The 14,568-nt window shown below is 39.4% G+C and overlaps 1 protein-coding gene across 3 annotated transcripts in view; it reads left to right on the top strand.

The window, feature by feature from the left end:
- The window catches only part of LOC126416277 (probable ATP-dependent RNA helicase spindle-E), a 264,514-nt gene that overhangs the window by 128,648 nt on the left and 121,298 nt on the right, over positions 1-14,568 (top strand). For all 3 annotated transcript variants that reach the window (XM_050083917.1, XM_050083919.1, XM_050083916.1), the window contains exons 14-15: positions 6,376-6,602; positions 11,222-11,368. In XM_050083917.1, coding sequence (XP_049939874.1) covers positions 6,376-6,602; positions 11,222-11,368 — 374 coding nt within the window. The remainder of the gene's footprint in view (positions 1-6,375; positions 6,603-11,221; positions 11,369-14,568) is intronic.

Genomic DNA, 14,568 nt, shown 5'->3' with positions numbered 1-14,568 from the left:
GCTGTTCATTGTTCTGTGATATGGCTGTTTACATTGGTCAGGCCCCCACAACTGTAATGCAGATATGAAATCAATGAGTTTATGAGGGCTGTACTCAACACTTTGCGGAATCTAAGTGGCCCCATGTGATAAGCACCTAATAGGATGCACAGGATTATTCCCAGTAAAGGCACAGATATTTTGGTGGATCGTAAGATGATCATTTATTCATATTTGGTACATGGATACTTATGTGTTTTACCATTAAAACTATCAAACAGCACTGTCCTAACTCTAAATTGTCATTGCTTCCCTAGGCATGGTAGCAAAGAGAAATTGAGGAGAACGCCAAGCCAGATTTCATTTGTCTGTTTCATATGGTCCAGCACCGTTGTAATGGTACAATTTGCTGGTATTATTTGTTAAGGCTGGTGGCTGTATCCAATCTTCAAGGTCTCCATGACATTATCTTTCAAGAAGACAACCTATTCGTATACGGAGGATGTTTAATTGTTGTTCTTTGCATCGTGTTGTCCACATCTTTTACCCACTGGTAACATCCGGTATTTGTTACTAAGACATTTACATACCATCACTCACCAGCTACTGCAGTTGATCAACTTAAGTATTGATGTTTGTGTATCTGCCATCCAAGCTCCATTTGGTCAGTGCCCAGTTGTGTTAGAGCCACTGTTGATGCCAGAGAGGCAGCTCTTTGCACTAAATACCTTATATAACCCAAATCATTTACTGAAGGGACAATGAGTGCCTTCATAGAAAAATGTTAGTGGCTGCGTACGGAACTGTGATCGTACCCAGGCATACACCTCTTCGTCTGAAGCAAATCGAAGGCCATGAATGTGTGTCTTCATCAGGGCTCCAAAAATGTGTAAGTCTCATAGGGAGAAATTGGGACTGTATGGAGGATGTGTAACGGCTTCCCTGTGAAACTTCTCCAGCCAAGTTGAAATAACCATGGCAACATGTGGGTAGGCATTATCTTGCAGTGGAATGATACCATCTATCAATATTTAGGGTGTTTGGACTCGATGGTACATTTTAGTTTTTGCGAAGTGTCCATGTACCCCTGTGCATTAATTGTGGTGCTGTACTCCAGAAAGTCAATGAGCAGCAGGCCCTGCAATCAAAGAAAATCATCATGATTTTCCTGGAGCTGGCATGCACAGCTTTGGGTTTTTTCTGTGTGTGTGTGTGTGTGGGGGGGGGGGGGGGGGGGTTGAATACTTGTGCTTCCAATTTTGGCTCTGGCACCTGCTCTCCAGCTCAAAATGACGACGCCATGTTTCATCTCCCTTGACAACACGGGGAGGAGATGATATTCTTCATCATGATACCCTTTCAGATGCTGCAGTTTTGAGAGATTCTGTCCCACTTCTGCTCCTCCGCCATGTTCTGGGGAACCCATGTCCAAAGATTTTCCAGAACTTTAGTTGCTCTGTCGTGATGGTGTGAGCAGTACTATGATTGATACCCAAGATGAGCTGAATGACTTCCACCATCCAACATTGGTCATTTCTGCTGGCAGTATTCACCACAGAAGGGGTAATGACACACTGAGCCTGTTCTGGCCGACTGCAAACTTTCAATTAAATATGACCTCGAAATCGTTTATTCCATGCAAACACAAGTGCACATGGTATACTGTATTTGCCACACGCAGCAGACATTCGGGAATGAATTTCACTTCCTGTCACTTCTTCCACAGTTAAGAACCTTACTATACCTTGCTTTTCCTCTTTCTCGGCATCCATAGTGAATTTGGATGCGCAAACAACTTGCCGACCTCACATCGAGCACGTTGAACAGGCAGATGGCACATGGTTCCCAATACAGGACACTTCTGTACATACATTTACCTGCATTACCAACATCCATGCCCTGCTCATCATATAGTCTATTTTTCATTTGATTGCTTCTTATAATTTTATCTAGTATTCTTCCTACCTTGTGGAAGCGACAAAAAAAGTATGGAAAATTTAAAGGAACATGAAATCTCCAAGATTCATGTTTTACTGAAGCTTGAAACCTAATGTGGACTTCAATGTGAGATTCTTTTAATAGCTTCCACAACAAAATTGTGTGTTGAAATGTAACAGAAAATCCAAAGCAATTCTGCTCTAATTGCATGATACCAACAGTAATGTTATCAAAGGCAGAATCATTAAAGCAGAGTTGTTACACACAGTTTTCTGAAATTCCTTTGCCAAAGAAGACGAAGTAAATGTTCCAGAATTCTGTCAAGAACAGCTAACTCATAAGTAAATATCACTAGTGTAGTGAAGCAGCTTAAATCAATTAATAAAGGGAAGTCTTCCAGTCCAGTTCAATTCCTTTTGGAGTGTACTGATACAATAGCCATGTACTTGACAATCGTATACAACTGCTTGCTCACTAAAAGATCCATACTAAATGAATGGAAAGTTGTACAGGTCCCACTAGTTCTATAAGAGGAAATGGAATAGTCCGGTGAATTACATACCCATATCAGTTTGCTGTAAAATTTTGGAATATATTCTGTGTTCAAACATAATGAATTAACTTTGAAGGTACTTTGATCTGTTCACACTTAATCAGTATGGTTTCAGAAAATATCATCCTTGTAGAACACAACTAACTTGCATAGGGGAAAGAGTGTTGTGGATATGATAAGTGAGTTGGGTGGCTATCGACAGGGGAGCTTAACCTGATTCCATACTTCTAGATTTCCGGAAGGTGTTTGACCCCATTCCTCACAACACACTTCTAATTAAATTACATGCCTATGGAGTATCACTTTAGTTGTGCAACTGCATTCATGTTTTCATGTTGGAAAGATCACAGCATGTAGTAATCAGCAGAAAATCATGGAGTAAAACAGAAGCAATATATTGCGTTCTCCAAGGAAAAGTTATAGAACATCTACTGTTCCTAATCTATATAAAGTATTTAGGAGACAATCTGAGCAGCTGTCTTAGAGTGTTTACAGATGTTTCTGTCACTTACGTCTTGTAAAGTCATTAGAAGTTCAAAAACCAATTGCAAAATGTCTTAGATGTGATATCTGTATGGTGCAAAATGTGTAGTTGTTTCTTGTATGAGGAAAAGAGTGAGGACATCCGCATAGCACAAAAAGATATCCATTAAATTTCGGTTACATGATAAATCACTCAATTTTTGAGGCTGTCAATCCAACTAAATACTTAGGAATTACAAATAACTTCAGTTGGAATGATCACATAGCTAATGTTGGGGGAAGGCAGATCAAAGACTGTGTTTTGTTGGCAGAACACTTAGAAGACACAATAGGTCTAGTAAAGAGACTGCATACACTATGCTTGTCCATCTCCTGCTAGAGTACTGCTGTGAAGTATGGGATCCTTATCAGACAGAATTTATTGGGGGGGGGGGGGGATGATGATGACAGTGTAAAAGTACAAAGAAGGAAAGCTCATTTTGTATTAATGGGAAATGTAGGAAGGAGTGTCGCAGATATGGTAAGTGAGTTGGGCAATCATTAAAACAAAGGCATTTTTCATTTTGACAAGTTCTTTGCAAGCAATATCAATCACCAAATTTCTCCTCTGAATGTGAAAACATTTTACGGTTTCCATCCTATGTATAGAGAAGTGGTCATCATAATAAAATAAGAGAAATCAGAGCTAGTACAGAAAGATTTGAGTTATTTGTCCCACACACTTTAGAGATTGGAACAGTAGAGAAATAGTCTGAAGGTGACTCAAAGAACCCGCTGCCTTGCAGTTAAGTGTGAATTGCAGAGTAGTTATATATATATCTAAAAACAAAGATGATGTGACTTAACAACCGAAAGCGCTGGCAGGTCGATAGACACACAAACAAACACAAACATACACACAAAATTCAAGCTTTCGCATCCAATGGTTGCTTCATCAGGAAAGAGGGAAGGAGAGGGAAAGACGAAAGGATGTGGGTTTTAAGGGAGAGGGTAAGGAGTCATTCCAAACCTGGGAGCAGAAAGACTTACCTTAGGGGAAAGAAAGGACAGGTATACACTCGCACACACACCCATATCCAACCGCACATACACAGACACAAGCAGACATTTGTAAAGGCAAAGAGTTTCGGCAGAGATGTCAGTCGAGGCAGAAGTACAGAGGCAAAGATGTTGTTGAAAGACAGGTGAGGTATGAGCGGCGGCAACTTGAAATTAGCGGAGGTTGAGGCCTGGCGGATAACGAGAAGAGAGGATATACTGAAGGGCAAGTTCCCATCTCTGGAGTTCTGACAGGTTGGTGTTAGTGGGAAATGTCCAGATAACCTGGACTGTGTAACACTGTGCCAAGATGTGCTGGCCGTGCACCAAGGCATGTTTAGCCACCGGGTGATCCTCCTCACCAACAAACACTGTCTGCCTGTCTCCATTCATGCGAATGGACAGTTTGTTCCTGGTCATTCCCACATAGACAGCTTCACAGTGTGGGTGCTTTCACACGCGGCTCTGCCTTTGATCGTGTACACCTTCCGGGTTACAGGACTGGAGTAGGTGGTGGTGGGAGGGTGCATGGGACAGGTTTTACACCGGGGGCGGTTACAATGGTAGGAGCCAGAGGGTAGGGAAGGTGATTTGGGGATTTCATAAGGATGAACTAATAGGTTACGAAGGTTAGGTGGACAGCGGAAAGACACTCGTGGTGGAGTGGGGAGGATTTCATGAAGGATGGATCTCATTTCAGGGCAGGATTTGAGGAAGTAGTATTCCTGCTGGAGAGCCACATTCAGAGTCTGATCCAGTCCCAGAAAGTATCCTGTCACAAGTGGGGCACTTTTGTGGTTCTTCTGTGGGAGGTTCTGGGTTTGAGGGGATGAGGAAGTGGCTCTGGTTATTTGCTTCTGTACCAGGTCAGGAGGGTAGTTGCGGGATGCGAAAGCTGTTTTCAGATTGTTGGTGTAATGGTTCAGAGATTCCGGACTGGAGCAGATCCGTTTGCCATGAAGACCTAGGCTGTAGGGAAGGGACCGTTTGATGTGGAATGGGTGGCAGCTGTCATAATGGAGGTACTGTTGCTTGTTGGTGGGTTTGATGTGGACGGACGTGTGAAGCTGGCCATTGGACAGATGGAGGTCAACGTCAAGGAAAGTGGCATGGGATTTGAAGTAGGACCAGGTGAACCTGATGGAACCAAAGGAGTTGAGGTTGGAGAGGAAATTCTGGAGTTCTTCTTCACTGTGAGTCCAGATCATGAAGATGTCATCAATAAATCTGTACCAAACTTTGGGTTGGCAGGCCTGGGTAACCAAGAAGGCTTCCTCTAAGCGACCCATGAATAGGTTGGCGTACGAGGGGGCCATCCTGGTACCCATGGCTGTTCTCTTTAATTGTTGGTATGTCTGGCCTTCAAAAGTGAAGAAGTTGTGGGTCAGGATGAAGTAGTTATATAGATGTATATGTAGATAATGTATATACATGACAAGCAAAATTTTAACAACATAAGGAAAAGGGTAGATTGCTATTCACTGTAACAATTGTAAGTTGCTGACGTGCCCAATGAAAAGATTATTAAGATTTAGCTTTTGGCCAAAGCCTTCTTCAGACAACAAAACATATGCACACATTCATTTGCACAAGGTGTGTGTGTGTGTGTTAGTGTGTGTGTGTGTGTGTGTGTGTGTGTGTGTGTGCGTGTGCTTTTCTGAAGAAGGCTTTGGCCAAAAGCTAGATTGTAACAGTCTCTTTTCATTATGCATATCTGCAATTGAGTGCGTCATATTTATGGTGAGTTTGTTACTGATATTCCAAAGTATAGTTTTCATTGTTTGATGAGCAACATTTTACTTGATATCCTTCCAGTTGTTGCAATTTTAATGGGTAGCAGTGTACTTTGACGTGTCTCTCCCCTTTTATCTGCGCCACACATAGAGTTTTTATCTAATTATTCATTTGTTTCTTACTGTGAATGTTAACCAAATTGTTATGCAAAGTGTTGTGAATTTGAAGTATGTTTCTAGGACAGTGCTGTGGTAATTTGTAGAAATAATTTAGGAGTAAAGGAGACCACACTCCAAATAGCAGTAGCGTGAGTCGTCGGCTGGCACACATGAGAGAGAGAGAGAGAGAGAGAGAGAGAGAGAGAGAGAGAGAGAGAAAATTTGTTAGCTATGAGAATATATCCTTTGTTGAGCTTCCCCCCCCCCCCTCCCCCCTCCTCCTCTCTCCCCGTACATTGCGTGCAGCACAAGCACAATGTAGAATGTAGGGGCACAAATGTGTGTGTGCCACTCAACAACTCAACATTTTTGCTATTCAGTGAGTGGCCTCCTTTATTCCTAAATTAATAACATTCTGCCAGAACTTTCCTAATAATTTATACTGCTGTGATAGTTTTGGGAATCATTCATTGTTCTTTCCTCTTACTGTAGATAGTCATGGCTGGAGCGTTCTATCCCAACTACTTTGTGCGCAGTGCCCAAGGGGGACAAGTAGATGAACGTGAAGCTGTTAAAGAGTTGGCTGGACACAATCCCTACAATTCAGTTTTTCTTCAAGGCATGCCCATGAATCAACCTGGTATTTTGTATGTACGAAGCATCAAAGAAGCACTGAAAACATGTGCAAAGGACATGAAGGTGTCTTTTGATGGGTCGACGTGAGTAAGATAATATTTCTGTGGTTAATAATTCATCATTTTTAAAGAAATTTAATGAAGAGATTAATAACAAGAGTAAGGTTGTGTTTAGAACCATATTATTTATGAATTCTTATGTTTCACTCATAGAAGTCTAGTCATTTTGTGTTTGTACCTTATGTGATAGGGAAGCTAAAAATTTAATATATTTATTGACATAAAATGCAGTGATTGTGATAGTGGAGACAGTAAGGTGCTCCTATTGCACCAGAGATGCGTTACAAGCAACAAATGACACTTAGCAGTACAAGACATAATCCAAGTTTTAGCTAAGGTATGTTATTCATCCCAACTTGAAAGAACTGTAGGACTCAGACATGTGCCATTCTTTTTTGCCTTGGAATGATTGTTATGATATTCTGATATGTAATAAGAAATGTCAACAAATTAGTCAAGAAGAGATCTGTTGTAAAGTTTGAGTGACATCCAGTGGCACTTGGTTACCTAGCAGGGTATCATTTGTGCAGATGGAAGAGAGTGTACAGTTTGTGAGACTCCAGTCACTCCTGTTTCATTTATGTTGCTGTTTCCTTTGTTTCACATTTATGACATTCTTCCCACTGGTCCTACTTCCTCATAGATATTTTTGGTATTTCCTTTCTATACCTCTCTGTATGTGTGTCCACATCTCTCTGCATCTTTGCTTGCTGAGCAGTTTCCCTCTCCCATTTCACAAATTTGTCTTCTCACAAACATGTTCATTCCTTTCTACTTACTATCTGATCCAGTACACACTACTTTGTATTCCAGTCACTGTGACATTTTAATGTAACTATTTTGAGACAATCAGTGAATGTACAAAATGTTTAGATGTAACTAACAAAAATAATGAAAAGTCTTCATGTAACAGTTATTAGTTACTGGGAAAGAAACAAGAGTGGCGCCATTACAAGTGTAATAATGTGTGGTCAAGATTGAGGCATGGCCATATGTAACTGAAGCAACTGGAACTGTTTCAGTGAAAAATAATCAGTATTCGTAAAGTGCTGAACAATACAGAGGTCAAATAATGAATGAAAGACCACCAAGGAAGAAGCTTTATATCTTGAAACCTCTATTGTTCAAGGACAAGATGTAAAAACATCAGCCTGGCAGTGAGTGGCCATGTTATTAATAAAAAATGCAATTTGTAATGTAATCTTCTTTTAGGTCAACGTATTTCATCCAGTGTTGTTCTAGTGAATAGCTTCAATTCCTTAAATGTGTATGATGCCGCTTTCCTGAAGTTGGAATTGTATTTTGAGAGTGGTGATTATTTATGGTTGATACAGCATGTCTTTTAGCAACATGTGCCAAATCATTTAAATACAAATTTTTATAAATTGTTGGTTGATGGCTCAGTTCTGTTGACAATAGAAGGATATTATCTGTTTGTGGCATTAGATGGTTATGCCTGTTGCAGTATAATTAATTGATGAGCTGTTATTCAGTTATAATTATAGTTTGGTCCAAGATCGTGTAATTTCTCAAGTGAGTTTGGGTTCATTCTAACACTAAGATTTATACGTCTGAAAAAAATCTGAAATGTGCTGTTCATTTATTTCTATGTGTGTGTAGTTTCCACCACTTTCTACTATTAAATCATGCTCTCATTTTATTTTGCACATGGCTCTTACTGCTTTTATTAATATTCCTACAAGTGACTAAAAACTTCACTCCATGTGCAAATATTAGTCTAAAGCTACTGATATTGACATGGTGCACCGTTTCGAGTGTTGAATTTTACTGTTTATGGTATCTGTGGATGGTTTCCTGTTCACTGTTTCATTCACTGATAACAGAGTTGCACAGGGGGTCTACTTTATAGAGTTCATTTGTGTGCAAAAAGATCATGTGGTTAGTATTAGGTACTGTGGCTTTCAGAGCATAATGCAGATCTTGAATTAATAGTAAATGGACAGTTAGTAAAAAAGCAACTACATGCTTATAACTATTCAGTCCATGGAGGAATTATTTGTGCAATGGCAAGTCCATTGTATGTGTTGAAAACAAAACTTATTTATAATTGAAAACAAGACTTAATAATAACCTATTTCTACATCTATACTCTGCAAGCTATCATATGTACACTATATGATCAAAAGTATCCGGACACCCCCCCCCCCAAAACATGCGTCTTTCATATTAGATGCATTGTGCATGCCAGGTACTCCATTTCAGCGACCTCAGTAGTCATTAGACATCGTGAGAGAGCAGAATGGGGCACTCCGCGGAACTCACAGACTTCGAATGTGGTCATGCGATTGGGTGTCACTTGCACCATATGTCTGTACACAAGATTTCCACACTCCTAAACATCCCTAGGTCCACTGTTTCTGATGTGACAGTGAAGTGGAAACGTGAACGGACTCATACAGCACAAAATTGTACAGGCCGACCTTGCCTGTTGACTGACAGAGACCCTGACGGTTGAAGAGGGTTGTAATGTGTAATAGGCAGACATCTATCCAGACCATCACACAGGAATTCCAAACTGCATCAGGATCCACTGCAAGCACTATGACAGTCAGGTGGGACGTGAGAAAACCTCGATTTTATGGTCGAGCGACTGCTCGTAAGCCACACATCACGTGGGTAAATGGCAAACGACGCCTCACTTGGTGTAAGGAGCATAAACATGGGATGATTGAACAGTGGAAAAACATTATGTGGAGTGACGAATCATGGTACACAATGTGGCGATCCGAAGGTAGGGTGTGGGTATGGCGAATAATGCCCGGTGAACGTCATCTGCCAAGAATATGTAATGCCAACAGTAAAATTCGGAGGTGATGGTGTTATGGTGTGGTCATGTTTTTCATGGAGGGGGCTTGTACACCTTGTTGTTTTGCATGGCGCTATCACAGCGCAGGCCTAAATTTATGTTTTAAGCGCCTTCTTCCTTCCCATTGTTGGAGAGCAATTCGGGGATGGTGTTTGCATCTTTCAACACGATTGAGCACCTGTTCATAATGCGTGATCTGTGGTGGAGTGGTTACACGACAACAACATCCCTGTAATGGACTGGCCTGCACAGAGCCCTGACCTGAATCCTATAGAACACCTTTGGGATGTTTTGGGACGTATCATGCCAGGCCTCACCGACTGACTACAATACCTCTCCTCACCACAGCACTCTGTGAAGAATGGGCTGCCATTCTCCAAGAAACCTTCCAGCACCTGATTGAACGTATGCCTGCAAGAAACGAAGCTGTCATCAAGGCTAAGGGTGGGCCAACACAATATTGAATTCCAGCATTACCGATGGAGGGCGCCACAAACTTGTAAGTCGTTTTCAGCCAGGTGTTTAGATACTTTTGATCACATAGTTTATGTGGCAAAGGGCATACAACTACCTGTGTTATACCTTCCCCTCCCCTGTACATTTGCTGTTTGTAGTGGGTGCGTGGGAAAAGAGACTGTTGCTATCACTGCCTAAGAATAAAAAATTCTGTAATTTTAGCATTGTTGTCGTCACACGAGATGTGTGTCAAATCAAACAGCAGGTTTCTATAGTCTCTTGGAAAGTGGACCCTCAGAATTTTGTGACTAAGGTGTTCCATAGTGCACAACAGATTTCATAGTGTCGCACACTGCATTTTGTTGAGTGAATGAACATTTGATGAGCATTGTAGCTCTTCATTAAATCTTTTCTCTATCTTCAGTTCATCTAACCCAGTACAAGTCTGAGACAGACAGACCAACAAACAATACTCAGGAAATGGTCGAATAAGGGCTTTGTGAGCAACTGCCTGCTGTTAAATTTTTCAAATGAAGGCGTTAGTGATTGACATACAAAGATTGACCATATTATTTACAGATGTGCTGGGATTGTTGTGAAAGTAAGGAAACTATTTCACATCAACTGATCATGGCTTCTGTCTATTTATGTTATGACTAGTAGAGGTACAGGGTGACCTCCACCACGCGCCATACAGTGGCTTGCAGAGTATGTTTGTGGATGTAGATGTAGATGTAGATGTTGGGAAGACCATCTCTCCAATGAAATAGTTGATGGTTGTCTGTGTGTGTATGGGCGGAAGGAGAGGCTGCTTACAAAAGGTTGTGTCAGTTATGTATCTAAGTGAAATTGTATTTCATATGTTCAGATTCTTTGGTACCAAAATTGTACAAATGCACAAAGTGTCAAAAACTCCAACTGATTTGGCTAACAGTAATGAGCCATGAATGCCATTGGAAGCTTTACGTTTTAGATAGTTTTCCGTGAAGTAAAAAGTATTACCTATAATTGCCAATCACATGTTGGCCTTCAGGGAATACAAACAATAAAATATAGCACATTAGAAATAACTAAATGAATATTGCAAGTGATTACAGCAGCTGTATTTGGTTCCAGTAACAGAAGCTATAGACAGAATTTTATTTAATAAATATGGGAAATTACATCAAATGCAGACTTCAATATCATCTCTCAAATACTTGCATGTGACAATATAGTCTGCATCAACATTCAGTTGCACTTATATTCACTCTCTAGCCTAAAGTTGACATATTATTATGTGATTCTGAGTGTATGAACTAAAATGACTTCTAGCAGTTTCTAAAAATAATTACATTTGCTGTTTCTTTATACTACACAGGAAAGTATATATTGAATTTGGACAAACTTTCAATGAACGGGATGACCGTAACTTGGATGCGACTATACCAGGAAAAGTTTCCATGGCCGTATACAGAGCAGTAAAACTTCGCCAATTAAAAATACCAGTTATACTTAACTTGATGCTGTAAGTACTGCTATTGTAGCATATGATAATGCAAATTTTTTAAATAGATCATGACTTTAATTTTGTCACATTTATGTAATTGCCAGAGCCATATTGCTTTATTGATTGTCTCAGCCACTGAGAAGGAGTGATATGAGACCTTTTTTTTTTTTTTTTGCAAGTAATACTTTGTTCGGTCCTTCTTCAATGTGGAGAAAGTGTATTATACCATTTTCAGATGTGTCATATGCCCTGTACACAAATAAAGATTTCATGGGAATTTCCCCATATCGTTAAAGCCCTTCATTGCTAAGTGGTACTTCTGCCGTTGAGCTCATGACACGTTGTGGCCAATACTCTCTCCAGTATTCACTGTTTGAGGAAAACTCTTCTGTGTTCATTTCTTTCTTCTGTCTCATCCATTATTCTTCTGAATTACTGACTCTTAAAATATTGAAAAACTGGGCTAATATCAGTTTGTTTTAAATGTTCTGTAGGGGGAAGAAGAAAGAAAGAAAGAAACTGAATAGTCTATATTCAGATTGTTGTAATTTTTTTTAGTTTACCAGCACTTCAGATGAGGGATGTTTCAAATTTGAAATCCTTGGTGAGGCTCTGGGATGTTATTTGTGTAAAGACTGCCTCGCCTGCGTAATTTTAAATGTAGTGTCTGTAGGTGCTCGGCATTTTAAAAGTCTCAGTGGCAAGAACTGAGATCTCAGTCGAACTAGTATACCCACTTTTTCTAGTATATTAATTATGTCATAATGTGAATATGGTTGCATAGTATACAGATCTCTTAGACACTCCCATATAAATAGTTTAAATGTTACCCACCATGCGGCCATTAGACTTTCCACAGGGGCTTACCAAAACAATCCTGTACCTAGTCTTTGTGCTGAGGCTGGTGAGCTGTCATTTATTATGCAGCAGCCAGCTACACGTGGTTTGACATGCATGTAAAATAGAGTCTACACCAGAATCTGCACTATAGCTACACATTCTATACAGTGTTTGTTCAGCAACAACTGTCTTTTCCGCATGAACAAAAAAAATAAGTGGAGGAACTTGATGCAGCTAACATTTCAGTTCTTATACACAGCTGAAGTAAATAACCAGCATGGATGACTGTTAATCCAAGACTAAACTTGGTGATGGTAAGTGCAAGGTGATAAACACCCACCCATAACTCCTGGCAGGGGAATTCTGGTACTCATTGCTATGTCCTCTTACGGAATGTTGTATCCTATGTAACATAGTGTCGCTGTGAAACACTATGGAAGGAAGTGGCTGACAAGAAGTTGTAGTCAGTGAAGCCAACAATTTGACCATTGAACCCATCTTTCCAGCACCATAGCAGGGACAAAGTGGTCACCACTAGCCATTGAAGAACATTTATTCTGTCCAACAAGAAGACCCAAAGGAATACATACCAATTGGGGTAGCGATCACAGTGCACATTTTAGATTCCAGTATATTATATGTTGACAAGATGAAAACTTTGGCCTGACTTTAATTTTAGATGATAATGAGATGCTTATAAGTAAATTGTTAAATTTTTCTGTAATATTAGAGCCTTTTCCCAGTTTGTGCAGAGATTTTAACTTATGGCTGGTTTGTCTTATTAATTAATCAATCAGTCAACCATACATACCTATATCTGCATCATTCTTAAATCTTTCTGTACGAGTTCTGATTTCTCTTACTTTATTATGATGACCATTACTTCTTATGCAGGTTTTTGCATTTGGAGGAGATAGTTGATGATTGAAATTGCATTAAAAAAAAAAAAAAACTCGCCAAAATGAAAAATGTCTTGGTTTTAATGATTTCCACCTCAATTTGCTTATCATATCCGTGTTGCAGTCTTCCCTATTTCACGATATGCAAAACAAGCTGCACTTGTTTAGACTTTTTCAATGCCCTCCATCAATCTTATCTGGTAAGGATCCCACACTGCAAAGCAGTACTCTAGCAGAGGATGGACGTAGTGTTGTCAGTCTCTTTAATAGAAATGTTGTGTCTTCTAAGTGTTCTATAAATAAAATGTAGTCTTTGGTTTACCTTGTCCACAATATTATCTTTGTCATTGCTAAAATTTAAAATTTAAGTTTTTTGTAGTTTTAATTCCTAGGTATTTTGTTGAATTTTAATTTGTGTAATTTATTGTGTAACTAAAATTAAATGGATTTCTTTTTGTACGCATTTGGATGACCTCACACTTTTTCTTATTCAGAGACAGCTGTCACTTTTTTCAACATACAGATAATATGTCTAAGTCATTTTACAATTGGTTTTGATCTTCTGATGACTTAACTAGATAGTAAATGACAGTATCATCTGCAAGCAATCTAAGAGGGGCTGTTCAGATTGTCTCCTAAAACATTTATATAGATAAAGACCTTTCTGAAAGGAAATTATGAATCCAATTTCGCAACTGAGATGATACGTCATAGGCACACAATTTCATTAGATGTTGCTTGTGAGGAACTTTGGCAAAAACCTGGAAATTTCAAAATATGGGCTCAATTTGACATTCCTTGTCAGTAGAACTCATTACTTCATGCAAATAAAGATCTAGTTGTGTTTCACAAGAACAATATTTTCTGAATCCGTGGTGGCTATTTGTCAATGGTGGGACCTGTGCAATGTTCCAGTTTTTAGGTATGTATCATTTGTTGAGTGAGCAGTTGTATATGACTGTTAAGTATGGAGGTATTGTATCAGTGTATTCGGAAAGAAACCAACTTTTTTCTGGACTGGAGACCTTTTTTTTATTCAGTGATCTAACCTGCTTTGCTACATTAAGGATATCTATGTTTAAGTTATTCATATTGGTTGTTCTTGATTCAAATGCTGGAATATTTACTTCATTTCCTTTGGTGAAGGAATCTGGAAAACTGTGTTTAATAACTCTGGTTTAGTGGCACTGTCATCAGTAACATTACTATTGATTTCTCACAATGAAGGTAGTGATTGTGTCTTGTTGCTGGTGTACTTTACATAAAACCAGAATATCTTTGAGTTTCCTGCAAGATTTTGAGACAGAGTTTTGTTGTGGAAACTATTAACATGTTGAGGACTTGGCTGCTAGGGTGTAATTCATTTTGCTGCTACTGTGTATTTTCTGTTGTTCTGAATTTGGTGTAGCAGGTTTTACTGCGCAGAACTTAGATCAATTTACTGCATTTGAAAGGTGGATCTTTTTTGTATGAAATGCT

Source organism: Schistocerca serialis, chromosome 8 (assembly GCF_023864345.2).
Source record: "Schistocerca serialis cubense isolate TAMUIC-IGC-003099 chromosome 8, iqSchSeri2.2, whole genome shotgun sequence".
In the NCBI taxonomy this organism is placed as follows: domain Eukaryota; kingdom Metazoa; phylum Arthropoda; class Insecta; order Orthoptera; family Acrididae; genus Schistocerca; species Schistocerca serialis.
Note: the sequence above shows the minus strand (reverse complement) of the source record. Positions and strands in the feature narration are given on the sequence as shown.